Raw genomic sequence first — 27331 nt, 5'->3', positions numbered from 1 at the left:
GATTCCTCTATCCCCTGCCCAACACCCCCACCAGCTTTAGCTCTGAGCAGCACGTGCAGACTACCAGCTCAGCAGGGGGAAAAGGAGTCCAGCCACCATGATTTCATTTCACTTGCGCAGCCTGACCAACTGCCTCTAGGGCCACTGCCTGTAATTTTTTGCGCTGGGTATCTGTTTTATTTTGTTCTCGGGGCTGAATTACCACGTGGCAGCAGATTCTGTTTCTGGCGTGATGAAGTCTTAGTCCCGGGTGTTTGGGGCTGGGAAAAATGAACGTTCCAAGATGGTACAAAAGAAGGAAGATAAGAAACGAACGAGCCTTGGAGTACAGCTACTTTCTGCAGAAAAATTATGAGTCACGAGGCTGTGAAGGCACTTTCTTCCTCAGCCCAGTACTTAAAATGTGCCTGAGAGATGGAAGCGGGGGTGGGGGGCAGCGGTCTTCTGCTCAGCAGAGTTGCAGGCCCGGCGTGGTTTCCTTCCAGGTCTCTGCTGGATGGGCTGTCTGGGGAAGGGGTCAGATTCTAGGGCGCCAGGCAGAGGGGGCCCCTTCTCAAGTGGGGACAGCTGAGCCTGGACGGGGCGGCCGGGGCAGGCTGAGAAGCACTCTCTCCTCGGAAGAGTTGAGAGCCAGGATTGGGATGAGGCCCCGGGGTTTTCACAGGCCCACCCGGCACACGGCAGGCGCCGGACAAATAGTGATCGAAGGAGGGAAGGAAGGAAAGAAAGGCCGGGGCAGTGAACATACCGTGGGCGGCGGTGGGGAGGGTAAGAGAGCTGCCCTCCGCCTAGTGAGGGAGGTATAGAGGGCTGCCGAGGGGAGGGGAGAGGGCCCAGGGGTGCCTTTTAGCAGCAGCAAGAAGAACCCACATCACCTTTCTTTTTTTGCTGTACGCGGGCCTCTCACTGCTGTGGCCTCTCCCGTTGCGGAGCACAGGCTCCGGACGCGCAGGCTCAGCGGCCATGGCTCACAGGCCCAGCCGCTCCGCGGCACGTGGGATCTTCCCGGACCGGGGCACGAACCCATGTCCCCTGCATCGGCAGGCGGACTCTCAACCACTGCGCCACTAGGGAAGCCCCCACATCACCTTTCTGATTCTAGATCTCGGAGCCGCTGGAGGGGCCTTTCTCAGGGAATCCTCTGGAGAGTTTTCAGGGGAAAAGAGTCACCCCATCTCTTTGGGTCTGAACACAGTCTTGCTCTAAGGCAAGGGGATGAATCTGGAGACGCCCCGCCCCCTGCCCCCCCCCCCTTTCTGGTCCCTGGCTCTGGTTGCGAACCCCAGGCAACGTGGGGAGAGAGGTGGCAGGTAGTGCCGCCTGGAGACCTCGTCCGCCGGGCTGCAGAGGGCTCTCCCCGTGCAGTTTAACCAGTAGCATCCCCCGGGGATACAGAGCTTCAGGGGGACGGGGGTCCCTGCTGTTTACATGGTTCTCCTGAACGATTTACCGTCCCTGCCAATATAGCCCCCTCTCCTGGTGAATTAACTGGCTCTTCTGAAATCATAAATAATTAGCGAGTCCAGCCGGATGCCACCTAACAGTTCGTGTTTTCAAAGCACTTTATAGCCCATTAACTAAAGAATTCTAGAGGCGTGTCCAGACGCAAAGGACAATCATGAGAAGGAAGTTGAAAAGACCTCTCTGGAAGTCCTCTCCTCCAGCCCCCTGCCCCTGGGCAGCGCTGTACCAAAGAAGAGACATAACATACAGACAATCCCCCTTTTAAGAAGACACCAAGATGGAGATACCCAAGACAAAATAGAACAAAGTAAAACAAATCATAACCAGGGCGAGCTGCTCTCAGATGAATTCACCACCAGACGGAGCCCAGCCCGCCAGGAGGCCAGGGAAGCCCGTGGTATGCAGTGGGTCAGAGGGGAAAGCCCGTTAAGGAACCCGGGGTGGTTAATTTAATCCAAGGCAAACCGGAGAGACCTTGATCCAATAAGCAGGTTTCCTCACCTGCAAGTAGGGAAAACGGTAACTTTCTAAGCAAGACCCGTTCATTGGTCTGCAAAAGACCCAGTTCTGATACTTAGGAATGTCCCTCTTAATTAGCCGCCCTGCCTTGGCCCCGGCAACATTTAAAGTTTTGCTTCTGGCTTGGGGTATAAACGGCCATTCACGCCAATCTGCCTCTCCCTGTGGAAAGGGGGGGCTCGAGGTCTGTGTTGATTCTTGTATAATTTGCTCAAACAGGACCTTCCCAGAGGGCAGCAATTGGCCAACCCCGGAGGGCAGCAGAGCCAGAAGGAAACATCAGTCCTCTACCTTTGCTAGTCACAGCCACTTTACTTTTCAATGAGGAGCTACTGGAAGCCTACCTTGTGCCCAGCACAGTACTGAGGAGTGGGGGAAAAAAAAAAAAAAAAGAGGAAAAGAGTGAAAAAAGGAGGAGACTTCATCTCTGTCCTATGAACCACAAGGGCATTTCTCTCTGGAATCTCCATCCACTCAGAGCCCAGCAATGATACAGGAGGAAAGCATCCTCCTCCCGGCACTGCCGTATTCGTGGTTCAGGGGAACGTGGGCCAACCAAGAAGTCTTCTCCAGGGAAAGTACCTGGGTAGGGAACTTCCCATCCCATCACTCCTGCTATCCTCACTAAAAACATTCTCACTCAAAGCCAAGGAAAGCAATGGCAGGAGGAAGGGGAGAGTCAAGAGGAGATTCTGCTTCTGGATGAGCCCAGTAAACTCCTGCCAGAGCAAGCAACCCACAGTTAACAGCCCACAAACTCTGAACAGAGTACAAAGAAAGCAACAACCTGAAGGCACTGCAGAGTGAACCAAAGCAGGCAGCTTCTGGAGAGGACTTGAAGAAGCCCATGGCACAAGGAGTTTCCTGTTTTACATGGCTCCCCCGCCACTGCTTTTTGTGGCTTTGTTGCTGTTGCTGTTTTATTTTTAAATTTTATTGAAGTTTAGTTGACTTACAATGGTGTGTTTAATTTCTGCTGGACAGCAAAGTGACTCAGTTATCCATATATATATATATTCTTTTCTCTTATAGTCTATCACAGGATATTGAATACAGTTCCCTGTGCTATACAGTAGGACCTTGTTGTTTATCCATCCTATATATAGTAGTTTGCATCTGTTAATCCCAAACTCCCAGTCCTTCCCTTCCCCACCTCCCTCTCCCTTGGCAACCACAAGTCTGTTCTCTATGTCTGTAAGTCTGTTTTTGTTTCACAGATATGTTCATTTGTGTATATTTTAGATTCCACATATAAGTGATATAATATGGTATTTCTCTTTCTGACTTATTTCGCTTAGTATGATAGTCTCTAGGTCAATCCATGTTGCTGCAAATGGCATTATTTCATTGTTTTTAATGGCTGAGTAATATTCCATTTTATATATATATATATATATATATATATATATATATATATATATATATACACACACCAAATCTTCTTTATTCTATATGGCTTTTAACTTGAGGGCTGACTGAAGTCAGCACAGCACAGAGCACAAAGGTACAGTCATCAAAACAGTGTGGTACCACCGGAAGGATAGACACAGAGGCCAATGGAATACAACTGAGAGGCAAGAATTAGACCCATATATCTACGGCCCACTGATTTTTGACAAGGTTGTCAAGAACACTCAATGGGGAAAAATTACCTCTTCAACAAATGCTGCCAGGACAACTGGATCTTCATATGCGAAAAAATGAAGATGAACCCCTACATCATACCACTTATAAAAATTAATACAAAATGGATCAATGACCTAAATATAAGAACCAAACCATAAAACTCTTAGGAAAAAAACACAGAGTTAAATCTTCATGACTTTGGATTTAGCAATGGATTCTCAGATATGACACCAAAGGAAAAAATAGTTAAGGTGGACTTCATCAAAATTAAAATCTTTTGTGCATCAAAGGGCATTATAAAGAAAGTGGAAATGCAATCTACAGAATGGGAGAAAATATTTGCAACTCATATATCTGACGACGGTCTAGTGTCCAGAATATATAAAGACCTCTTACCATGCAACAACAAAAAGATGAGCAACGTGATTAAAACAATGAACACAGGACTTGAAGAGACATTTCTCCAGAGAAGATATACACATGGCCAACAAGCAGGTAAAAAGATGGTCGTTATTGTTACTCGTCAGGGAAATGCAAAATCAAAGCCACAATGAGGTGCCACTTCACTAAGATAGCCGTAATTTAACAAATGAATTAAACAAGTGAATTAATTAATTCAAAGATAATTGTTGGTGAAGAATGTGAAGAAATTGGAACTCTGCTACATTACTGGTTAGAATGTAAAATGGTTCAGGAACTGTGGAAAACAGTGTGTCAGTTCCTGAAAAAGTGAAGCACAGAATTACCATGATTCAGCAATTCCACCCCTAGGTATACACCCCAAAGAACTGAGAACACATACCCAAACAAATGCAGATACACACATGTTCACAGAAGCACTAGTCACAACAGCCAAAAGGTGGAAAGGGCCCACGTGTCCATCAACAAATGAATGGATATGGGACTTCCCTGGTAGCACAGTGGTTAAGAATCCGCCTGCCAATGCAGGGGACATGGGTTCGAGCCCTGGTCTGGGAAGATCCCACATGCCGCGGAGCAGCTAAGCCCGTGCGCCACAACTACTGAGACTGTGCTCTAGAGCCCAAGAGCCACAACTACTGAGCCCATGTGCCACAACTGCTGAAGCCTGTGCACCTAGAGCCCATGCTCCACAACAAAGAGCCCACTGCAATGAGAAGCCCAGAAACCGCAATGAAGAGTAGCCCCTGCTCGACGCAACTAGAGAAAGCCCGCGCACAGCAACGAAGACCCAACGCAGCCCCCCCCAAATTTTTAATTAATTAATTAATTTTAAAAAACACACGAATGGAGAAAGAAATTGTGGAATATACATGCAGTGGAATATTATTCAGACATAAAAAAAGAACAAAGTACTGAGACATGCTACAACATGGATGGACCTCAAAAACGTCACGCCCCATGAAAGAAGCCAGACACAAAAGGTCACATACGGTATGGTTCCGTTTATATGAAATATCTGGAATAAGCAGTCATCATTCCCTTTCGGGGTGATGAAAATCATTTGAAACTAGATAGAAGTGATGGCTGTACAACATTACGAAAGTACTAAAGTGAACACTGATTGTTCACTTAAAAATGGTAAATTTTATGTCATGTGAACTTTAACATAATAATAGTAATAATAATAATAAACCTCCAGTAGAAAACTCAGAGTCTTTCTGGCCTGAAGAAGTAGAGAATATGGGGCAAGCACAGCCACTGGAAAAGTGAGGGGTGAGTACTGGAAAGGAGAGAGCTAAAGGGAGAAACACCAAATTCTGTATCTAGTCTCTGCCCAATGCAGAGACCCTCTAACCATGCAAGCTCAGGGCAGACTGGAAGTAACCCAGCTGAAGATAAAAGAACTGAACTGAGGTTTGAGCTAACAGTTCCAAGAGACAGCATTTGCAGTTTGACTCAACTAAGTGACTTCCCACTAAAACAGAAATAAAATCAATACTCTTTGAAGAAATATAACAGAATTCAGGTTCTCCATAACATACCAATTACAATGCCCAGGATACATTCCAAAGTTACTCCACATACAACGAACCAGGAAAATATGAAATATTCCGAAGGTTAAAGACAACCAATGGAGAATGACCCTGAAATGAAGATGCTGCAGTTAGCTGGCACCGACTGTAAAGTAGCTCTTATAACTATACTCGGTGAGATAAATGACAATATGCTCTTAGTGAAAGAAAAGACAATACATCTTTAGCAGGCTAGAAAAAATACATATAATCTATACAGCCATATGGAAATTTTAGAACTGAAAACTAAAGTATGTGAAATTTTGAAACTCAGTAGATGGGCTTAACCACAGAGTGCAGAAAACAGAGGAAATAGTGAACTTGAAAATATACCTGTGGAAACTATTTAATCTGAAGAACAGAGAGAAAACATTTTAAAAAGTTAACAGAGCCTCGGGGACCTGTGGGGCAATATCAACGCATCTGATATAGGTGACAGCAAAGTTCCAGAAGGAGAGGAAAGAGAGAATGGGGCAGAAAAAATATTTGAAGAAATAATGGCTGACATCTCCCCAAATTTCTGGTGAAAGACAAAGTCCTTCCTGACTCCCCAGGGGAAGGCATCTCTCCCCCACTGGATTACTGCTTCCTATTTCAACTTATTTAACAAATACTCACGTAGGGTTAACCATATGGCAGAAGCTCTTCTAAGACATAATAATGTTTAATTCTCAAGAAGCAAGTACTACCATCCCCAACTTACAGATAGGGAAACTGAGGTTCAGAGAGGCTAGGTTGCTTGTCCACAGCCACAGAGGCAGTCTGGCCCCAGGGTGCTAGCTCTTATCCACCTCAGTTGGTTGAGTGAAGAAGTAGGGAATATCGCACTCGGTCCAGAGCCCTGAGTGGGAGGGAGGAGGCCTTCCCATCCCCCTCCAGGCCCCCCAGAGCTTGAATGGGAAGAGAGACTGGGGAACTGAGACTGCACCCCAACCTAGTTAAGTTCCCTCTTTGCAAAAGTGGGATGGGCAGGGAGGGTATCACAGATCTAGCCTAACGCCGCCTTGGGGACTCGGACCCCATCGGGTCAACTCCACTGCACCCCACCCCTTCTCAGACCCTGACACACTCAGCTCCCTCCTGCCTGTGGGTCCGGCTGGGCTGCTCTGTGCTCTTCCCTGATATTTAATGGATCCACACTGTTTGGGGAAATGCACTTAAATAAGTGATGAGTTCTCACAAGTGCGCTTCTGTGCTCGTCCCCTGGAGAATTCTCCGTTTTGTTTACTTAAAGGGGTGATTCCTTTTCATGTTCCTGAATCAAAGATGGCACTGCAGAGAGACCATTAACAAAGCAGGGCCTCTGGGTTGTTCTTCCAGGAGGAGGAAGCGGGGCGGGGACAGCTCAGGTCTCACAGTCCCTCCTCCCAGGCGGGGCTGGGGCTGGGAAGAGGGCTGTCCTCAGCAAAGAGGACTGGGATTCAACAGACCCGTTTAGGCAACCACGAGCCCCTCCAAACCACTCCATGAAAGCGGACGGCCCCGACAGCACATGTTTTAGGAAGGGTCTCTGCCCTCTTAAAATACATCCTAAGATAGCAACAGCAGCAAACGAACTCCAGGGTTTCCCAAACTTTAATGTACATACACATCACCTAAGGATCTTCCAATGCAGATTCTGATTCATCTGCTGTGGGGCTGAGCCCGAGAGTCTGCATTTCTAGCAAACCCTGAGTGGTGCTGATGCTGCAAGCACCCTCTCAGCCACTCAAAGCACTGGTGACACAACCGTAACAATGGCGGTAGCAGTACTGCTATAGTCACCAGTATTTCCTGAGCATCTACTACGTGCCAGATGCTCCACGCCACCGCCGACTGTAGAAGGAGAATCTATCCAATGTCACTGAAGGATCTTCCTGATTTCCCTCAGAGTCAGCCAGTCACAGGGAAGGAGGAATCTGGATACAGGAGGATTAACATCTTCTGAGCACTGCGTATTGCTGCCCCATTTGACAGATGGGATAACGGATGCTGAGAGGGCATCTTAGTGAGGTCCTACAGCTAGCAAGCAGCAGGGCCCGGATTCCAGCCGAGGTGTGCTCTGGCTTCGAAGACAGAGGCGTTTTGTACTCGGCTTCTCATGGATGAGGAGACAGGCAGTGCATTCCAGACAGGACCAGACAAGCAGGCTCCCCAGACACGGGGCTGAATTCCAGATCCTTCCCCTCCATTCTCCTGCTCACAGTGATCCGGACGATTCACTGGACCAAACTGGCGAACTTCATGGAGAAGTGTCTACACTTGCTCACCCTCCTGCCTCCTCTTCTCTTACCCCGAGAGCCTGAGACAGGAGAGCGCCTTGCCTTCTCGGCCCAAGGACAGGCAGGGGGGCCCAGGGATGACGGCAGGAGGAAAACAGGATCCTGGATGGGTCGACTCTCTGCTTTTACAGACCAGGAAACGGAGGCCAGGAGAGGGGAGGAGAATCCCTGAAGGGTCTCACCAGTGGGCGGGGCTGGCCTCAGGGGCTGGGACCCACGCTCAGGGGTCCTGTTCTTAGTTTAATGTTTTGCTGTCACCATCTTGAGATTCTTAACAATTATCAAGAGGCCTGCGCTTTCATTTTGCACTGGGCCCTGAAGATTATTCTGCAGGTCCTGCCAGTGGGTCAGAGGTCTTGCTGGAGCTGGACCCTCTTTCGGAGCTGTCCCACTGGTGTGACCAACAAGCAGCACCGAGCTAGGCACAACTGCGTCCGATGGGCAGGCCAGTGCTGGCCCATACCCCCACGCATGGAAACCTTTGGACAGTCAAGGCACGAGGAAGGACCTTCTGAGGGCCGGGGAGGTAACACCCCAGAATGGTGCCTCGGGGGGGGCCCAGAACAGACTCATGGGTTGGCCAAGGCTGGGGAGGGGTGGAGAGAGGCCAGCTGTCTTCTGGGCCTTGGCCTCTCCATGGAAACCACCAGCAACACCATCCAACACCCATGGGCTGGGTAGATGCAGGGTGCTCAGCTGTGCCAGCCTGTCTCAGGGATTCGTGTAATTAGAGCCGAGCCCTCCACTGGGCTTTCGGGGTTGGCCACAGGGGAGGAGAGAGCCAAGTGGAGTTGATTCAGAAGCTCTGGCCCGGCCTGGAAGTCCCAGCCCAGAGGGGAGGCCTGCGGAGGAACCGAAGCCAGACATTCATTCCTCTGGGGCCACTGTCCCCCAGGAGACAGGTGTTGGAATCAGGCGGAGCTTCGGGAGGAATGTGGAGCCCGGGGCCGGACGGGGAGAGACTTCATCAGGCCCAGCATGTGCCAGGAAGATGGCGATGGGGTAGGGGAGGGTGTTCCAGAGCCCTGGAGGCAAACCCGGGGGTCTGAGCCTGGGCAACCTGGTCCATGGTGGGTCCCCAGAGTTTTCTGACGCACACAGGAGTTTGGAGAGGGCAGCATTCAGTCCACTGGGGTGGCCTCTTAACCCTTCAGCCCTTCTCCACTGTGGCCTTGCTGGGCCCAGCTGACAGAGTTAAATGCCGGCTGGGGCCCAGGATCCCAGGGGAATCTCCACGATGTTGGCCAATCCGTGAGCACCACCGAGTTGAGCATCTTAAATTTTCTGAATCGATTCTATTGGCCTGTTTTGTGGTTGAGAGAATGGTCGAATCCAAACGAAGGGGGTTGCTGTGAGGGTAAAATGCGTGAATACATGCAGGACCCTCAGAACGGAAACCAGGCGGGGGGTAGGGCAGCATTATATGAATCATGGCTGTTATCCAAGTTCAGGGATTCCAAACGCATTTTTACATCTCTGTAGTCAGAATGCATCTTACTGCAGTTGAAATGGCCACGTTTTTTCTTTCTCCGCGGCACATACAATAATGATGCGTCGGGCTTCCCTGGTGGCGCAGTGATTGCGAGTCCGCCTGCCGATGCAGGGGACGCGGGTTCGCGCCCCGGTTCGGGAAGATCCCACGTGCCGCGGAGCGGCTGGGCCCGTGAGCCGTGGCCGCTGCGCCTGCGCGTCCGGAGCCTGTGCTCCACGACGCGAGAGGCCACAGCGGTGAGAGGCCCGCGTACCGCAAAAAAAAAAAAAAAAAAAAAAAAAAGATGTCTTACAAGTGATGTCTTAGGTTCAACCAAATACGGGACAATGACAATAGTGAATGTATATCTCGACTGCGTTTTCTCAGCGATGCCTCCTTCCATATGAGTTGAGGTCTGGGGTGCTCCAGTGCCCTGTTCCATGTGGAAACAGGCCTGGAGACCCCAGATTGCTGGAGAGGGCTCGAGCCTGGGGTCCCCAGGGTCAGGGGTTGCTCTTGGGGGGAATGAACATAAAGTCATGGGCAGAGGCTGTGAGAGGCTGGCGGAGTCCTTGGCAGGTGGGTCAGGAGCACGGTGGGCACGGGTTGAGCCCTCAGTTCCTTAATCCATACAATGGGGAAAGTATGCTTCCTCACGGGCTTGTCGAGAGGACCAGACAATCCGCGTCCGGTTCGCAGCAAAGGCGCGGTCTGTGGGACCTCTTGTTATCACGCCCTGACTCCAAAAGCTAATTGTCTGGGAGATAAGCTGCCTTGTGTGTCTGGGGCTGAGAGCTGGGGTAGCAGAGGGGAGCCTAGGCTGAACGTCTGGGCAGGGGGCTCTAAGAGCTGATTCTCAACCCTATAAAGGGCTATTCAAGTCCATCACACTCCAGGAGACCCTGGGGCTTATGGGAGGAAATGTGAGAGGCTGGCCCCTCTTCCAAATCCACACCTGTGGCTGATTCTTTTTTTTTTTTTTAATAAGTTTATTCATTTTATTTATTTTTAGCTGCGTTGGGTCTTTGTTGCTGTGCGCAGGCTTTCTCTAGTTGTGGCGAGCGGGGGCTGCTCTCCCTCGTGTGGGCTTCTCATTGCCATGGCTTCTCTTGTTGTGGAGCACGGGGTCTAGGCGCGTCGGCTTCAGTAGTTGTGGCTCGCGGGCTCTGGAGCGCAGGCTTCAGTGGTTGTAGCACACGGGCTTAGCTGCTCCGTGGCATGTGGGATCTTCCCGGACCAGGGCTTGAACCCATGTCTCCTGCATTGGCAGGCGGATTCTTAACCACTGCGCCACCGGGGAAGTCCTGTGGCTGATTCTTGACCTCCCTCCCCCTCTGCCTGGCAAAGACCCTGTCTGCTTCGTGGCTGTCTGCACCCAGACCCCGTGGACCCCAGCTGGCTGCAGCTCTCCCACGTCCCAATTCAGCTGCTGTGACCATCCCCGTAGCTCAGATGGAGCTGAGAAAGAGGGTTCAGAGGAATCACAGTCCTGCCAGAGGCTGGCTTTTCAGCTAAGGTGAAAACCAAAAAATGCCAACACTTGCCACGGGATGGAGCCTGCAAAGGGCACCTGAAATCCCAAGCTCAGAAGCCCTGTGACTTAGGACACCTCACTGGGTCCCTTGGCCCCATGTCCTCCTCTGTGAAATGGGTAGCCCTTTGTAATCTGACTTAGTTCTCTGAGTTGCCCTACAGCTCTAGCTCACCTACTGCCCCGTAGGGAGGAGGCTCCAGGACTCGGCTAGAGGAGGGGTCTGGGGAGGAAGACACCCCCCCCAAATGCATGTGCTCATCACACGTGTGGATGCACAGAGACAAGAGAGTCACTGTGCTTTTGTTTCCTGCTCCCCTCCTGAAGCCTGCAGAGGTTCTATAGGCTGGTCGATGCCAAAGAGTGCACAGGCGGCTGAGCCCAAGCACGCGGGGTGGGGGGCACGGCAGGAAGCACAATCTGACCTCACTGGTTAAGCCGCCACGAAGGGGGGCATTTGCTTCCTGTAAGTGCTGCTTAGCAATGGAAGGGATGAAAACAAAGGCCCCAGGCAGGGTCTCATCAGTGTTAACAGGTCAAGGAAGAGAAATGAAAGGGATCCAGGTGGGAAAGTAGTTCAACTGTGCCTTTGGAGACAACCTGATCATCTGTGCAGAAAATCTGACGGAGTCTACAGAAAAGCTACTAGAACCGATCACTGAGCTGAGTCAAAATGCTCCGTGTTCCTATATCCTGCAGACAAACCACTGGAAGTCGAAATTTAAAAAAGCATTTACAGTGGCATCAAAAATCTGAAATATTTAGGGATAAATCTGACAAACGATGTACAAAACCTATACTGTGAAACCCACAACATATTGCTGAGAAGAAATCAAAGAACTAAAGAATGGGGTGAGAGCCCATGTTCACGGGCCAGAGGACTCACTGTGCTCAGATATCGACACCCTTCAACTTGACCTGTATTATCAATGCAATTCAAAAGTCCCAGCAGGAATTTTTTTTGAATTAATTAATTAATTTTTTTTTGGCTGCGTTGGGTCTCTGCTGCTGCGCGTGGGCTTTCCTCTGGTTGTGGCGAGCGGGGGCTACTCTGCGTTGCGGTGCGCGGGCTTCTCACTGTGGTGTCTTCTCTTGTTGCGGAGCACGGGCTCCAGGCACGCGGGCTTCAGTAGTTGTGGTGCACGGGCTTAGCTGCTCCACGGCACATGGGATCTTCCCGGACCGGGGCTCGAACCCGTGTCCCCTGCACTGGCAGGCGGATTCTTAACCACTGCGCCACCAGGGAAGCCCCCGCAGCAGGATTTGTAAAAATCCGATTCTAAAATTCATATGTAATGTAAAGAAAAATATAAAATGCACATGGCAATGGAAAGGACCTAGAATAGCCAAAACAACTGGGAAAAAGAACAAAGTCAGAGAACTAGCACTACCTGCTTTCAAGGCTTATTACAAAGCAACAGTAAGCAAGACAACGTGCTATGGGAATAAAGACAGCCAAACAGATAAATGACGCACACCGGTGTCCAGAGGTTAGACCCACATCTATAGGGACAACTGATTTTCAACAAAGGTGAAGAGATAATTCAGTGGTGAAAAGAAAGTTTTCAAAAAATGAGGCTAGAACAACTGGATATCCATTGAAAACAAAAGAAGGAAGAGAAAAAGATCTATACACCAGCCAGAGAGGGGTGACCGAGGGCACAAGAAAACTTTTGGTGGTGATGAGTGTCATTAAGATTTTGGTGATGATTTAAAGTGTTATACGTGTGTCAAGAAAAATCAAGTTGTACCCTCTAAATAGGTACAGTTTATTATGTCAAAACAAAAACAAAGCCCCCAATGTTCCCTAAGGACGTTGGGGGCCCCTCCCATCCTAGAAGACCTCAGCTTCAAGGTCCCCTCCTCCAGGAAGCCTCCGCTGGGGCAGGATTCTCAGGTGACCCCTCTGCACCCCCATCACCTGGTTCCCAGCTGCACTAGCGTCCTTCACACTCTCCTCTGCTACTGGCCACATGCCTGAGGCTGACACTCGACCACGAACAATTTGAGAGGCAGGACCTGCCTTAGCCTGTGCTGGAGCCCAGGCCCTGTGCTTGGCACCCAGTAGGTGCTGAGAAAGCGCTCAAAGAGCGAAGAGAGGTTTTGTTACCCGCTGACGCATTAGGGTTACCTTGGCGCTTCTAGCAAAAACTGCTTCAGCCGGTGAGGACGTCACCCCCTGCCCTGCCCTTCCCAGGAAGGAGGCCTCTGGGCTGGGTTGTTTTTGTTTTTTGTTTTTCTTTCCCTTTTAAGGAAGGACCTTGAGAGCAAGAGCTTCTGATGATGAGAAAAGAAGAAGGAAGGGGAGGGGGTCCCTGCTTCCCACGTGCAACACGTATTTCACGGGTCCTGCTAGCGGAGCTTCACCACCGTCCTCTGCGGCGGGGAGCGGGCAGAGCCCATCGCGGCAGAAATGGCTCATTACTGCCACCAGCGTGGCACCTCGGATTCTCAAACCTCTAGGCTTGCTCTTCTCAAAGTGGGGCCCCGCCCCCGGACCAGTGGCAGCGCATCACCTGGGAGCCTGTTTAGACACTCGCAGTCCTAGGCCCCGCCCCCAGGCCAGATGCTCTGGGGGCGGGGCCTAGGAATCTGCCTCCTAGCGAGCCCTTCAGGGGATCCGATGCAGGCTCAGGTGTGGAGCCCCACCGCTCCGGGCCACCTTCTCACGTCCCGTAATGAGGCAGCTTACACCTGGGCTCCGAGAATGTGCTCCTGAGGCCCCAGATGCAAGGGTACCCCTCCTTCGTTCGGCCTCTCTTCAGTGTCCCCGGGTGTCCCAAGGCCTAGCACGACGGAGGGGCTGCTCCCTTGCCCCCGGCCGTGTGTCAGCATCTCAGAGGCATGCCTTTGCTGCGGCTCGGACGCTCAGGCGGGGCGCAGCGGGTCCAGGAGCTCTCACACAGCAGAGGCACAAGAGAAGCTGTAGTCAGAGGCCTGCTCCCCGCACCCTGGGGCTGGACATTCCCAGTTCCTGGAGAGACAATGGGTCCTAACATTGCAGGCGAGGTGGCAGGCAGGGGGGAGCAGACGATGGGCCTGTGTTTCTCCCCATGCGTTCCTGCGGCCGCTCTCAGCCAGGGCCCTGTGAGGGAGGCCGAACCATCAGAAGCACAGCGGTTCACCCAGCAGATCCCCGCTGAGTGAGGCTGGGGCCCCCTCATCACACCCTCCCTCGCTCCCTGGGGCCGAACAATGTTCCTTTTTCCTGAAGGCTTCCGGCATCTTCTAGGCTCTTCAGCCGCTAAGGCCTCGGGAGAAAGCGGTTAAATGCCAACACCTCTCTCCTTCTCCCTGGCGCCCGGGCCTCTCTCTGTCTTCCTGGGGCAGGGAGAATGGGCAGTGGACAGAGCTCCGCAGCCCCCGCAGGAGCACCTCCTCTCGCCCTGGCTGATTTCTCTTCGTTCGTGCGACCACATCAACACTGACAGCAGCGTATTTATTACCGCCCTGACAACAACCATTTTTCACCCAGTGACGCACAGCCTGGTAATGAGCTTAGGGCAGAGCTAATGAGGAACTCCCCCCACCCCGGGCCTCCTGGGTGGCTCTGGCCCCTCCACCCCCTGCCTACAGCCGCTCCACCAGGGCAGGGAGACGGGGTTCCAAACTGGGAGGTCAAGGGCCACCGGGCCAAGCCTGCCGGGAGCTGTGCAGAGTCAGTGTCCGTGAGCATCCGCTCGAGTGGGGAGACTTCACGGTTGACCGAGCAAGAAGGCGTGAGTGCTGGGTACTGTCTCAGGGCGGGAGCAGTGCCTCCAGTCCGGGGCAGAGAGGGACAGACAGCCGGGATGGGGAAGGCTGGCTGCCCCAGGGGAGCCTGGGAGGGCATGGATGCTCTGGGCTTCGCTTCCAGGAGCCCAAGGGCTTCAAGAGGGTTCGGGAGGGGGTGGCGGAAGTTGATCTGGAACATTTAGTTAGTGCCGCAAGGGCCGGGCGTGGAGCTGCTGCTGGGATGCGGGTTACACTGAGGCCCTGTTTTGCTAGAGGATGGGCTTCTTCTGGTCACCTCGGCTCTCCTGGAGGCCACCGATGCGCGTCAGTGAGAAAGACCCCTGGGCGGTGGGTACAGTTATCATGGAGCCCAGAGCCTCTTACTGGGGAGGTTCTTCAGGCCCTCACGCAGTGCCCTGCGCCCGGCTCTTTTTCAGTCACAGCTACAGGGGTAGAGTTGATGGTGTCTGATGCATTTGGTGGCTTGTCCAGTGCCAATTAAAAGGGGGAAGGAGGGAGGGCCCAGGGAGAGGCCAGGAGACAGGCCCCCTAATAGTATGGAAGCTATAAGGGAATACCCAGCAAACACCAACCATCCAAGCAGCAGGGTCCTCTCGGGACCTAGAAGGCACCAGGCCACTCCAGCGGATGATTAGAGTGGCCCGGGGTCGACTGCATTTGGGACACAACTACTTTAGGAAGTGGACATGTAGATAAAACGTTGCAGAAACATTTAAATACAAATGCTTGAAATATATACGTGTAAAGCATCTTAGAATCTCACAGATGATGTGACCCAAGAGATCACCTCCTTCAAGCTTTTCAAAGCCAAGTTTTGCCCTCTATGGGGGGGGATTTCAGGAAGCCAGGGGGCAGACATACCACATCTTCCAGCAACATCAATGGGCTTTAAAATCTCCTTTGTGTGTTAAAATAGAACTCAGGGAGACTGTGGAACGGAATGCAAAATTTCACGGATTTAAGAAGTAAACTATTGGGCTTCCCTGGTGGCGCAGTGGTTGAGAATCCGCCTGCGAATGCAGGGGACACGGGTTCGTGCCCCTGTCCGGGAAGATCCCACATGCCGCGGAGCGGCTGGGCCCGTGAGCCATGGCCACTGAGCCTGCGCGTCCGGAGCCTGTGCTCCGCAACGGGAGAGGCCACAGCAGTGAGAGGCCCGCGTACCGGAAAAAAAAAAAAAAAAAAAAAAAAAAAAAAAAAGAAGTAAACTATTAAAAAGGGAAAGGCTGTGAGGGTGGCGGGCAGAGGCTGCACGGTCAGATCCCCCAGGGCACGTGTCCACCTCCTCCACTGCTAGAGCCCTTCACGGAAGCGCTTGGAAATGCTGTACTTACGCACCCACCTTTTCCCACGGAGGACATGGGGGCCAAGAGGGACCCAGTGGGAATGGGTTGTGGCCTCTGAGGCCCACAAGCCTATTACCTTCTCTCTGATGTTACTATTACCCTACAGCACCCTGCTTTTAAAGGGTTAACTTCATTAATGGTGAACAATAATTTATGTCTAATACCTGTCTCCTTGTCGATGAAGGGTTATTATCTAAACTCAAGGAGTTTGTAATTAAAGAAATCAGTCACACACACGAAAAGATAATTCAGAATCAACAAGGCCAAGTGCCAAAGGAGACATCTAGACCGCTGGCATCCCGACGGCTCGGAGGCACCCGGGAGGACGCGTTCCAGCCATGGGACCCAGGGGAGGGTGGGAGGATGGGGTGCAGAGGGGAGGCAGGAGGGAAAGGCACGGGTGGCTTGGGGGGGGTGGGCAGTGAGCATGGTGGCCGATGAGAGTAGGGGGAGGGAGAGGTGAGACGGCAGCCGTGCACAGGGCCAGACTGGGGAGGGCTTGGCGGTGGTACCCAGTGGGAGAAGCCATGAGGGTAAAGGCCTATCAGCGGGGTGGGGAGGGGGAGATGCAAGAGGTCTCAGCATTCAGATCCTACCGCTAAGACCCTGTGGGAGAGCAGATGGCGCATCTTGAAAGGGTTCTGAGCTCTTTAGAGAGAGGAGAGGCCATTCCAGCCTACAGCCCGTGCCCTACCCCCGCACCCACCCAAGCTGGGCTAGAGCCTGTGGTCCAATGAGGCAGCTCCCAATTATCCCCAAGCAGCATGGCCAGCCATTCCTGAATGTGGATACCTTGACCAGATCAAAAGCAATGACCTGAGAGGCAGCTGACCTGCCCTCACTGTCTCTTTCTTACAAGTCAAGGGACCTTGGCAAGTTTCTTCATGTTTCTGAACTTCAATGCTAACAAGGTTAACAACAACACCTTCTGGCCAAAATCCTTCATAGGTTGGGGTGAAGAGAAACGTGAGATGTCTGTGAACGCTACCCTCAGAAATTTGAGTTCTTAGGAAAGGATCCAGTACAAACATTCACCTCAAGGCCTGAACAGCTGATAATAGCTTAATATGTGGGTTCTCAGTGACGTATTTGCATTTTAAGCTGGAGGCAGGGAATGTCTCAACCAAATAAATAAATCCCTAATAATGGAAGTTGAGATGCTACCGGCAGGTCTGTGAAAGAGACAGAGAGCAGCGGCATTTGGACACAGGGTGCGTGACAAATTGTAGGCCCGAAGCTGACCTTGCTTCGCTGACACCAAGATGCCAATAATGAGAATGATGAACACTTACTCCGTGTTTGCTAAACACCGAGCTCTGTCCTAAGAGCTTAGCATATCTCATTAAATCTTGTCACAACCCCGAGGGGTGAGGACGACTGTTATCTCCATTTTACAGATGGAAAAACCGTGGCACAGATAGGCTATGTAACTGATCTAAGGTCATCCAAGCAGTAAACGACGGGTAAATGAATTCAGGGAGTCGTGTTACGTTTCAGGCCCCTTCGAGGCCTGTTCCGTCCCACCTGGACCCTCTGACGGCACACTGTGGATTGGCCCTCATAGTTCAAAGCAAGGAATGGGGCATCTGGACCAGATTCAGACCTGGCTCACCGTGCTATGGGACAAGGCAGTCGTGCAGGCACCATAGCTCAGACTTTAGACAACACACCTCCCTCCCCATTTGCACGTTTGCACCCCCGTGGAGGAGTCCAGGTGTGGGGGGCCCAGGCCCGGGCTCCAGCAGGCCCTGGAGAGTCACCATGTCCACCCCAGAAGCCGAACTCCCTGCAAGGGCTGCAGTACGGCCAATAATATTTCCTCCTTTCAGGATTAGCACACCATCAAAATTTCATCACCCCTCTGGGTCACTAATAGCTTCCTAAATAGCATTAAAGTTTAATAGCTGCTTTTCTCCACCCCATTCGGCTTAGAAGACTCTGGAGCTCCGTCACTGGCCAGCCAGTCATGAACGCCCCAGGTGACCCTAAGGAGACTCCCCAGACATCTCCAGGGAGGGGACAGGGGAAAGCAGGAGAGGAGGCACGGGAGGAAGGGGTTCCCCTCCTGACCGCTCATGTTCTGCCAGCTTAAGGCCCATTGAGGACACAACTGGGGCGGAGGCAAGAACCAGGAAGGTCAGGAGGAGAAGGAGGAATTCCCAGGGCGACTTGCAAAGTCCACTCCTGCCCCTGGGCCACACAGCACAGCAGGCCGGGCATCTCTCATCGGGAGGATGTCAGTGAAGGATGTCAGGCAGGTGCAGGGCAGCCCGGGGCAGTGGGAAGATGCCCCAGAGAGCCCTGGGTTCAAATCCTGACTTCTTTTTTTATTATTATTATTGGGGTACAGTTGTTTTACAATATTGTGTTAGTTTCTACTGTACAACAAAGTGAAGTAGAGTTCCCTGTGCTATACAGCGGGTTCTCATTAGTTATCTATTTTATACATATTAGCGTATATATGTCAGTCCCAATCTCCCAATTCATCTCACCCCCACTCCCTTCCCCCTTGGTGTCCATACGTTTGTTCTCCACATCTGTATCTCTATTTCTGCCCTGTAAACCAGTTCATCTGTACCATTTTTCTAGATTCCACATGTGTGTGTTAATATACGATATTTGTTTTTCTCTTTCTGACTTACTTCACTCTGTATGACATCTCTAGGTCCATCCACGTCTCTACAAATGACCCAGTTTCATTCCGTTTTATGGCTAAGTAATATTCCATTGTATGTATGTACCACACCTTCTTCACGCATTTGTCTGTTGCCGGACATTTACGTTGCTTCCATGACCTGGCTACTGTACAAATCCTGACTTCCTAGCTGTGGGGCCTTGGGCAGGCAATGGCTCTGAGCCTCAGGTCACCCACACGCTGGAGGTGAAGGAGGACAGAGGCAGCTAACGACTGTATGTACTTGACACAAACAACTGGGTGGCAATTGCGAGCTGGCGTTTCCCCTCTTTAGATCTCTAGGACGGGGAGAGGAGGCCAGATCGTTCTACACTGGGAAAGACGCAAAAGAAACTGAAGCAAGAGGAAGATACGGGGGAAATATGGAGAAAAGATACCAGGGGGGAAAATCTGGAAACAAAATGCAACCTGAGACCCAATCTTAAGACCCTTTGGCGGGGCAAATACAGCAGCACAAATATAGTTACATTAGCTTATTAAGTGCTTCTGATATGTCAGGCTCCATGCCGAGTGCTCAGCTTGTGTCATCTCATTTACTTCTCCTTGTATTACAAACAAGCCAACGGGGCTTGAGCATATAAGTGATGGAATGCAAAGTGGCAGAGACTAACCCAAACTGACAGAGCCTGAACCCAGGTTGGCCCAGTTCCAAGGCACTGGCCCCTCTACATGCCACTTCTACAGCTTAAGGGGAAAAAACCCTCAAAAGGCAGGAAAGTAAGAGCACTGACAGGGCTATGCTTTATGGATGGCCCTGTCTTGGGTGAAGTGATTCTCTGTATGAAATGCTCTTCTGGAGACCACAGTATCATCTCTGCAGTTGTTAGGAATGCTCGACATCACCAGTGCACGTCGAGATGCTCTTTTTCCAGCACATGGAAGACCGCACTTCCCAGCTCCCTTGCCTGGGAAGGACCGCTGGGTGGGAGCACGTGATCAGCTCTGGCCAATGGGCTGCCAGGGGAAGAGAGCCAGGCTAGAGTATTTAATTGTAAATGCATGTCTTCTCCTCTCTTGTATTTCAAAAGGTGCCTCCACGCCTGGATGGGGGCATTACCTAGGCCCCCTACCAGTCCTCCCAATCTCCTCCCATCAAAAGATGGAGCTCAGCTGATAGAGATTCAGCAAGGACCCAACCCAGAGGCCCTCCTGCTAGAGGCAGCTTCACCTGCAGGGCCAGAGGTGGGAAAAGCTGGGAACAGGGGCGGGAAAGTCTGAGCAAGGGATCCTGGCTCAGCAGAGACACCATTCCGGCTTGACGTGTACACACTGCTATATTTAAAATGGATAACCAACAAGGACCTACTATATAGCACACGGAACTCTACTCAATATTATCAATGAGTCACAACCTAAATGGGAAAAGAATCTGAAAAAGAATCGATACGTGTATGTATACGTAAAACTGAATCACTTTGCTGTACACCTGAAACTAACACAACATTGTAAATCAACTATACTCCAATGTAAAATAAAAAGTTAAAAAAAAAAAACACTATTCCACGGAAGCCCAGGCTGGAGGGCAGGGCTCCCACCCCTGAGGGGCCTGGCTGCTCATTGCAGTGGAGGCTCCATGGCACGGGGCGTAGGTGATATGCAGAGGGGCCCGTGAGAGTGGGTGAGCGGCTGGAGAGGAGCTGGAGAAGCAGGTAGAGACCAGATGACAGAGGGCTTTATGCCGTAGATAAGTGTTCATTCATTCACACATTCATCGATGTATTCTTCGTTCGCTAATCCGTATTTGTTGAGCTCCTTCTATCTGCCAGGCACTCTTCTAGCAGCTGGGGATACAGCAGTGGATAATATAAAGCCCCGCCCACATGAGAGAGACCAGCAATAAACAAGCCAATATATGTCAGATGGAGCTGAGGGCTGTGGAGAGCGGAAAGCAGGCTCAGGGGTGGGTGCTCGGAGATGCCACGTTACAGGGTGTTTAGGGACGGATCAGGGACATCAGAGGAAAGGCCCGATTAAATAAGGATTGAGCTGTGCAGACATCTGGGAGGAGTGGGCACGCTGCAGGGACCACAGGACCCTCCAGCACCAGTTCAGAGGCCAGAGCACAGTGGTAAGTTCTAGAAATACAAGGGCGGTCAGTGCGCTGGACAGCAGGGAGCGAAGGTGAGGCTGGAGGGGAGGACGTGCGTGGGGAGAGAGGGGTGTGGATTATGACATCCTTATACCTGGTGACCCACACATTATAAGCACTTAACACTTACTAAGGGCATTTTTAAAGTGATGGAGATCATCTCATTTAACGTTACAAAAAAAAAAAAAAAAAAACCCTACAAGATAATTAACAAGACTTATTTTTAACTCTGTTTCCTCATTTTACAGATGAGGAAACTGTGCCTCAGCTCCCGGTGGCTCAGTGATAGAGGAAGGCCAGGACCAGGCTGGAAGCCATCTCCATTGCCATGTTGGCACCTCCAGTATCGGCAGGAGAGGGGCCTCAGTGGAGCTACCGAGCTCAGAGAAGGGCTTTCTGGACCAGACACCTGGCTCGGGGAGTCTGATGAGACAAGCTGTGCAGCCCCTCCCTCCAGGACCCTGAGCAGTCCCGGTGGGTCCCTGGCTCAGCATTACTCACCGGCCCCACCTTCTGTCCCCGGAGGAGGACAGGAGTGGGTTGGGAGGACGAGGGGTGGTGGGGTTAGTAGCAGGGATGTCTCAGCAACCTGGCTTGTTTTCCTTTCCGTTACAGGCAGTGGGGCTGCTGCTGGCCCATTTGTTGCTATTGGCATCCCAAGGCCCCAAATTTATGATGACTAATTCCCACCGCTTCAGGCAGCTCCAGGGCTGTCTGCGGCAACATGCTCCAGGCGGGGCCAGGGTGGAAATCCCGCAGGCAGCACCCTAACACCCTGCATCAATTCCAACTCAGTTTCCTGATTCCCTGAGGGGCCAGGAGTCAGAGGGCAGGGAGGGCGAGGTTCCAGCCAATCAGAACTCCTTCACCCACAGCCAAATCCTAGGATAACCAGCCACAGGGAGGTTCAGCAACATAAAGCACGACTGTCTAACAACAGACTGTTTTGTCAGGTAGTGAGCCCCCCGTCACCAGGGGTATGCAAGCAGAGACCACATGGCCACTTGTCGCAGCCTTGTAGGCAGGGGACAGCACTAGATGATTTTTCATGTTTCTTTCAAGTCAAATGTACTGATCATGTTAGTCCTCAGGACAGAGAACAAGCTCATTCTCTATTACCGTTCAGCTTACAGCCCAATTGTGTCCTGTGGTACAAGATCGACTGCATACCAATATGCAGTTTAACACATTATTTTAAGGTCGGCCGTTCAGGCACTGTTTAAACAGAAAACTGCTGTAAAGGACTTGGCCTCTTTCCCAGCCTCCCTTCCCTGATGGAACAAGGTTCCTGGCCCCTACTTTGGCCTTCCAGCAGAGGACATAAAGGAGAGGCGGTCGATAAATATTTGCCATACAAATATACGAAAGGAAGAGTTTCTGAGGCAGGTATCAGGCTGCCAGCATGATCTGGTCTCTGGGTGGGGGTCCTGTGTCTGTCCACCCGAGGCAGGGGTGATCTTCTGCGGCCATTACAAGCACCAAACGGTGTCACTCATCAATCCACAGCCAGAATGTTCCAGACTGCCCAGCTGAAGCCCAGGGGTGCACAGGGCGAGGGCGAGGGGTTTGCGGGGCCGAGAGCCACCTCTCTGGCCCTGGGAGAAGGGGAGGTAGGGAACAGGGACACCCCCAGGGCCCCCCTCGCGTGGGGTGGGGGCTCTTGACACATACCAGCTGAGCCGCAGGCAAGCACGCCAGTCGGCCTTGTGGTAATGAGTATGAAGCCCTGATCAATAAGTTATTTTTTGCTGTCAGTAATTAATAATTATAGCTTACCCACAGCATTAAACTTTCATCCCACGCCCTTGAGTGCTGTTTGGCTTTTATTGTGATTACCTCCCAGCAGTAAACTTTCTCCCTTTGGGGCCTTCGGGATCCTCCGGGGCTGGGCTTCCCAATCCCCGTTCAGGGTTTTCCCACTGCCTGGTTCCCTCAGCTCAGACTCCCCTCTGTTCCTCCCCCAGGCACCGTTCCCTTGAAAGAAGCTTCTGGACCAGCTGGCTGGGCTCTGCCGCCCTCCTTCCAGCCTCCCAGCCTCCGAGAGATGTCCACCAGCAGTGGTCAAGCTTTGAGGCACGTGAAACATCTTGCGAGGTGCTTGTTAAAATGCAGACACCCTCCAATCCGAATGCCTGGGAGTCTGGATCGGGACCGCTGGAGGGCCACTCTGGGTCATGGCGATGCGGCCACAGAAGGAAGTCAGAAAAGGGTCTTGGGTGAGGAGAAGGCATTCCAGCCCTTTTCAGTGGCTGGCCAGGAACCACTCCTCATGGTCCCCTGGCTAATAGTGTTCAAACAATCATAATAACAACAAAAATAACAATTACCCTTTATTAAGCACCTTCTACGTGCCATGCACTTGCTAGGCACCCCCTGAATACCTGCTATCCTCATACGTACTCTGCTCTTTTTACAACACCCCTGCGCTTAGTTTGGGGAACCATGTGACATCACGTTTCAGGGGAAACGATCAAATGGTAGCTTTCGGTATAAACAGGTAGTGTTGCCCAGGTTCCGCACCTGAAAAAAACTAGGTTGAGTCTGGATAAATCCGGCAGGCCAATGTGAGGTTTGTCCCCAAAGAGGAAGACTGCTTGGTCCCTCACTCTGTACCATCATTAGAGAACGGGGCTCACGGGCTCAGAAGTGACACACCGTGCCAGTGGCGCTAACCACCCCAAAGGGTTAATGGCATCGCCTCAAACTCAAAAGCAAAGCAAAAGGAGAAAAAAGCAAAGGAGAGACTCCACTCTCTAACCCCAAAGCAGATGAGAAACAACCCCCTGGACCCCCATGCTTGACCCTGTTTCCCCGACACACAACGCAGCAGTGCCCCCAGACCTGGGCCGAGACCAAGTTCCCATAATCCTCTGCATGGTTTGCCGCCCTGGAGACAAATGCAAGGAGAGTACCCGATGGATGCTGGAAAACACTCTCTCGGAGCCAGAGAACACAAACGGAGCAGCAGGGAACCTGGGCAGCCACACTCAAGCGGGCAGCAAACAAGAGAAACCGGAGAGAGAGTGAATCAATCAGAGACCTTCGCCACTTCTGACAGGGCGAGCCCCTCCCTCTGGAAGCACAAGGATATGAGGTGGCCTGGCCTGAACTTCAGCAGGACGGACGCGTGGAATCTTGGACTTCGGTGGATGGGACAGGTGTGGAGGTGGGACATGGAAACGACTTGCTGACCCAGAAGGAAGGACCTTCAGGTGCCCTGGGGACTCCTGACAAGCCTGGTTTGGGATGGGGCAAGAACTAACGAGCCGCCTGCCCTGGGAAATCGTGGGGTTACTGGAGTCTGTGTGCAGTAATTAAGTTAGAAGCATCCAGATAGAGACGGACACCCCTCAGAGTCCTCCCAGTCCCCTGGCTTTCAGCTAGTAACCCCATGTCCATCTCAGAACAAATCTGTGAGGTGCCCCAGGACTAACCTGTTCTATTCTGCCAGCCTCACATTCCCCCCGAACCCTTAGAAGAAGGACCCCGTCCCAGCAAGCCCACCCCAGCTGCAGGTGGTCCTGGTTCCAGGGAGAGAGGGGCTTAGAACTCACCTGGTCCCAGTCCAGACTCCTGCCCCCAGATCACCCAGCAGCCTTCGGCAACTCACCTAATGCCCCTAGACCTCAGTTTTCCCATCTGTTAAATGGCTACTAGAATAAGACGACCTCTGAAGTCCCTGCCTGCCGGAAGATTTTATGATGATCATAAAAATTATAACGTTTATTACCTTACATTTACAGGGCCCCGTTACAAAATTTCTAAGTGCTTTAACGCAAATTACGTTGTAAAAGCCTCCCCTCCACCCTGTGAGTGAGAGCTGATTATTTTTATCTGTTTGATCTTGTCTCTCTGGGCTGCCTGACGCTGGGCTCACTGGAGTCCCTTCTTCCCTGCGACTCCGGGACTCCAGAGATGGGGTGGGGCCCTTTCGAGGTTGCAGCCTCCGCAGACCGGCGCCCCCTGGGTGGGTCCAGGCCCCCTCCCGAGCCTGGAAGAAGGAAGGCCAAGCCCTGGGAGTCCTGGAGCTCAGTCCAGGCTTCGTCTCCCGCCGCCCCCAGCAGGCGCCGCTCGGACACCGCTGGCACTGCTGCCTGGATCTGCGAACACCAAAGGCAAGGAGGCACGGGTGCAGCCGCCCTCCCCCGCCGGGACCTGCCCGAGGACTGGCGGTGTGTCTGGGCATCCGCCCTCTGGAGGGGGCAGGGCGGATCGATCACGCCTCCTCCTCCTTCCCCACACTGCCACCCCAAACCCACCAGCCCTTCTCCACCCTGAGGCTGCTCCAGGGAGCTACAGGTCAGAGCGGCGGCTGCACAGACACTCGAGCGGCCAGTGGAGCTGGAGGCAAAGGCGGGACGCTGAGTGTGTCTGGGGGCGGGGGGAGCGGGGGTGGGCGCGAGAGGAGAGGGCCTCAGACCTCGCCTCCGGCGAGCACCGCGAAGCACCCCCAGCCCCGGCGGCCGGCCAGGCAGCCAGGCGCGGGCTCCGAGACTTGGCCAGGCCCCGAGACTGCCCTCCGGGGCGACCATCCAGGAACCCAGCGCTCTACTCCGGCTCCTTCCCGCCACCCTCCCGCCCCACTGCCTCGCCCCGGGGCGGCCAGCGCGTGCCCGGCAGGGCCTTGCCCTTCCCCGCGGACACCGAGCAGGGACCCAGGAGCCCGGCCTGAGGAGCAGGGTGCAGCCGGGCGCTGAGCCCGGCACGGAATGGCGCGCCCCTCCCACACCAGCCCGAGGGCACCCACAGCCCGGGTCGGGGGGTAGCGACCCCCCCCCGACTCCTCTTAGGCTCCACTAGCGACGCCTCCCAGCACGGACCCCCACCTTCCCTTATTCGGAAGCCACAAGTCTCAGCAAGACCGCTCCAGCCCCCCAAAGAGAGCCCCCAAACTCGGGGAAAGGGGCCTGAAACTCCCGGGAGAGGACTCTGCCCAGGCCAAGCCCGGGGTCCCGGAGGCGACCGTGAGGCCAACGAGGTCCCGCGCCGCTCCCCGCGCCCCTCCCGCGCCCCTTCCCCAGCCCCACAGGCGGTGGCACTGTACCTTGGGCTCCGGCCGCGCGGATCTGGTGCAGGGCCAACAGAGTCCAGATCAGTAGTCCCCACATGGCAACCAGCCTTTTCTTCGGGGGGTCGGTCTTCCGAACAGTTTTATAATCCTGGTGAGGTCCGGTACCCCGTGGCTACGTCCCGGGAGGCTGTCTACGCGGCTCCGGCCCGGAGCGGTATCCGCCGGGGAGGGGAGACGCTGGCGACCCCAACCCTTCCTCCTCTTCTTCAGTACAAGTCCGATCCCCGCGGCGCTCCGGGAAGGCGAGGGGCGAGCAAAGAGGAGGATGAAGCCGCTCTCGGTCTCGGGGCGCCTCCCCGCTTAGCACCCCAACTCCGACTTCTTCTCCCGGGCAAGGCGGCCTCGCCGATCTGACGGGGTCGCGAGCCGGGCTCCGGAATAAAGCGACAACTTCAGGAAACTTCCTCCCGTGGCCACGTTGCCCGCCCCCTCCCCGCCCCCTGCCCGCCCCCTGGTTGGGTGCTCCGCGCGGACGCAGTCACCGCCGATCCGGGCGCCGGGCCCCCGGGGCCGCGCGGGAGACGAGCGCGGCGGTAGACGCGGGTGCGGGGCTTCTTTCAGGGGCGCCGGGTTCGGGAGGCGCGATGAGCATAGCGGTCCGAATCTCCCTGGAGCTGAAGTTTTCTTCTCTCTAACTTTGCAGGCGGCATCTGGCGGGGCCGAACCACCTCTCTCGGCTCCACCGCCCCGGCGCCTAATCCGGGGACTCTCGGTCCCTCCTGGCGACGCCGGGCCCAGGCGCGCCCTCGGCTCCGCGCCCAGCGGGCTAGCAAACTTTGCGGGTCCCGCGGCCCGGCGCGCCGCCCCGCGAGCCCATGTCCGCTCCGGCTGCGGGGCGGCGGGGACGTCTGCTGGGCTCGGTGACCCGGGCTTGTCGCCGGCGCCCGGGCAAGGAGCCTCCTGCTGGCCCGAGGCTGGAGCCGGGCGGCTCTGCCCTCCGCCGCTCCCCGGCCGGAGCTCTCGGCGAGGCGCGCGGAGAGCCTGGCGGGCGGCCCTGGCTCCGGGGGCGCGGCGCCTCCTCAGACGCCCGGCGCGCGCCGACCTCCCGGGCAGGAGAAGCAGCGACCGCCGCGCTCGCCCCAGCACCTCGGCCGCGCCTCCGGCCGCCTCGGCCGCTCGCTCGCAGAACCCGCCGCCCTCGGCTTCCCGGGTTCGGCGTCCGGAGAGCCACTCCTGCCTGCGCCGAGCGGGAGCTGCGCGGGCCGCGTGAGCCGGGGACGAGCGCGGCGGAGGCGGAGACGCGGCGAGGGGGCCGAGCGCTACCCCGTGGCCGCGACTGAAGAGCAGCCTGCGCCCGGGGAGCGGGGGGGGGCGGGGGGAGAGCGGCGGCGGCGGCGGCCCCGAGCCAGGCCCGGGAGCGAGCCCCGTGGAAACGCAAGCCGTTTGCGCTGCCGCGAGCGCCCACCCTCTCCGGGAGCCGCGGGAGAGCAGCAGTGCCAACCTCGAACCTGGCCGGGGCGGGATGCGCCCAGAGCCCCTCTGCTCTCTCGGCCAGCCTTCCCTTCCAGCCTCGGCCCCGCACCCCGCTC

The 27331-nt window shown here is 53.9% G+C and overlaps 1 protein-coding gene across 1 annotated transcript in view; it reads right to left on the bottom strand.

Annotated features, from left to right (window-relative positions):
- The window catches only part of SDK2 (sidekick cell adhesion molecule 2), a 262181-nt gene extending 236025 nt beyond the window's left edge, over positions 1 to 26156 (bottom strand). The window contains exon 1 of the mRNA XM_059049005.2: positions 25776 to 26156. Coding sequence (XP_058904988.1) covers positions 25776 to 25839 — 64 coding nt within the window. The 5' untranslated portion in view covers positions 25840 to 26156. The remainder of the gene's footprint in view (positions 1 to 25775) is intronic.
- Between the last annotated feature and the right edge of the window lie 1175 nt (positions 26157 to 27331).

The sequence above is a fragment of the Kogia breviceps genome, chromosome 19 (assembly GCF_026419965.1).
Source record: "Kogia breviceps isolate mKogBre1 chromosome 19, mKogBre1 haplotype 1, whole genome shotgun sequence".
Taxonomy (NCBI): Eukaryota; Metazoa; Chordata; class Mammalia; order Artiodactyla; family Physeteridae; genus Kogia; species Kogia breviceps.
This window is presented reverse-complemented; position numbering and strand designations above follow the sequence as displayed.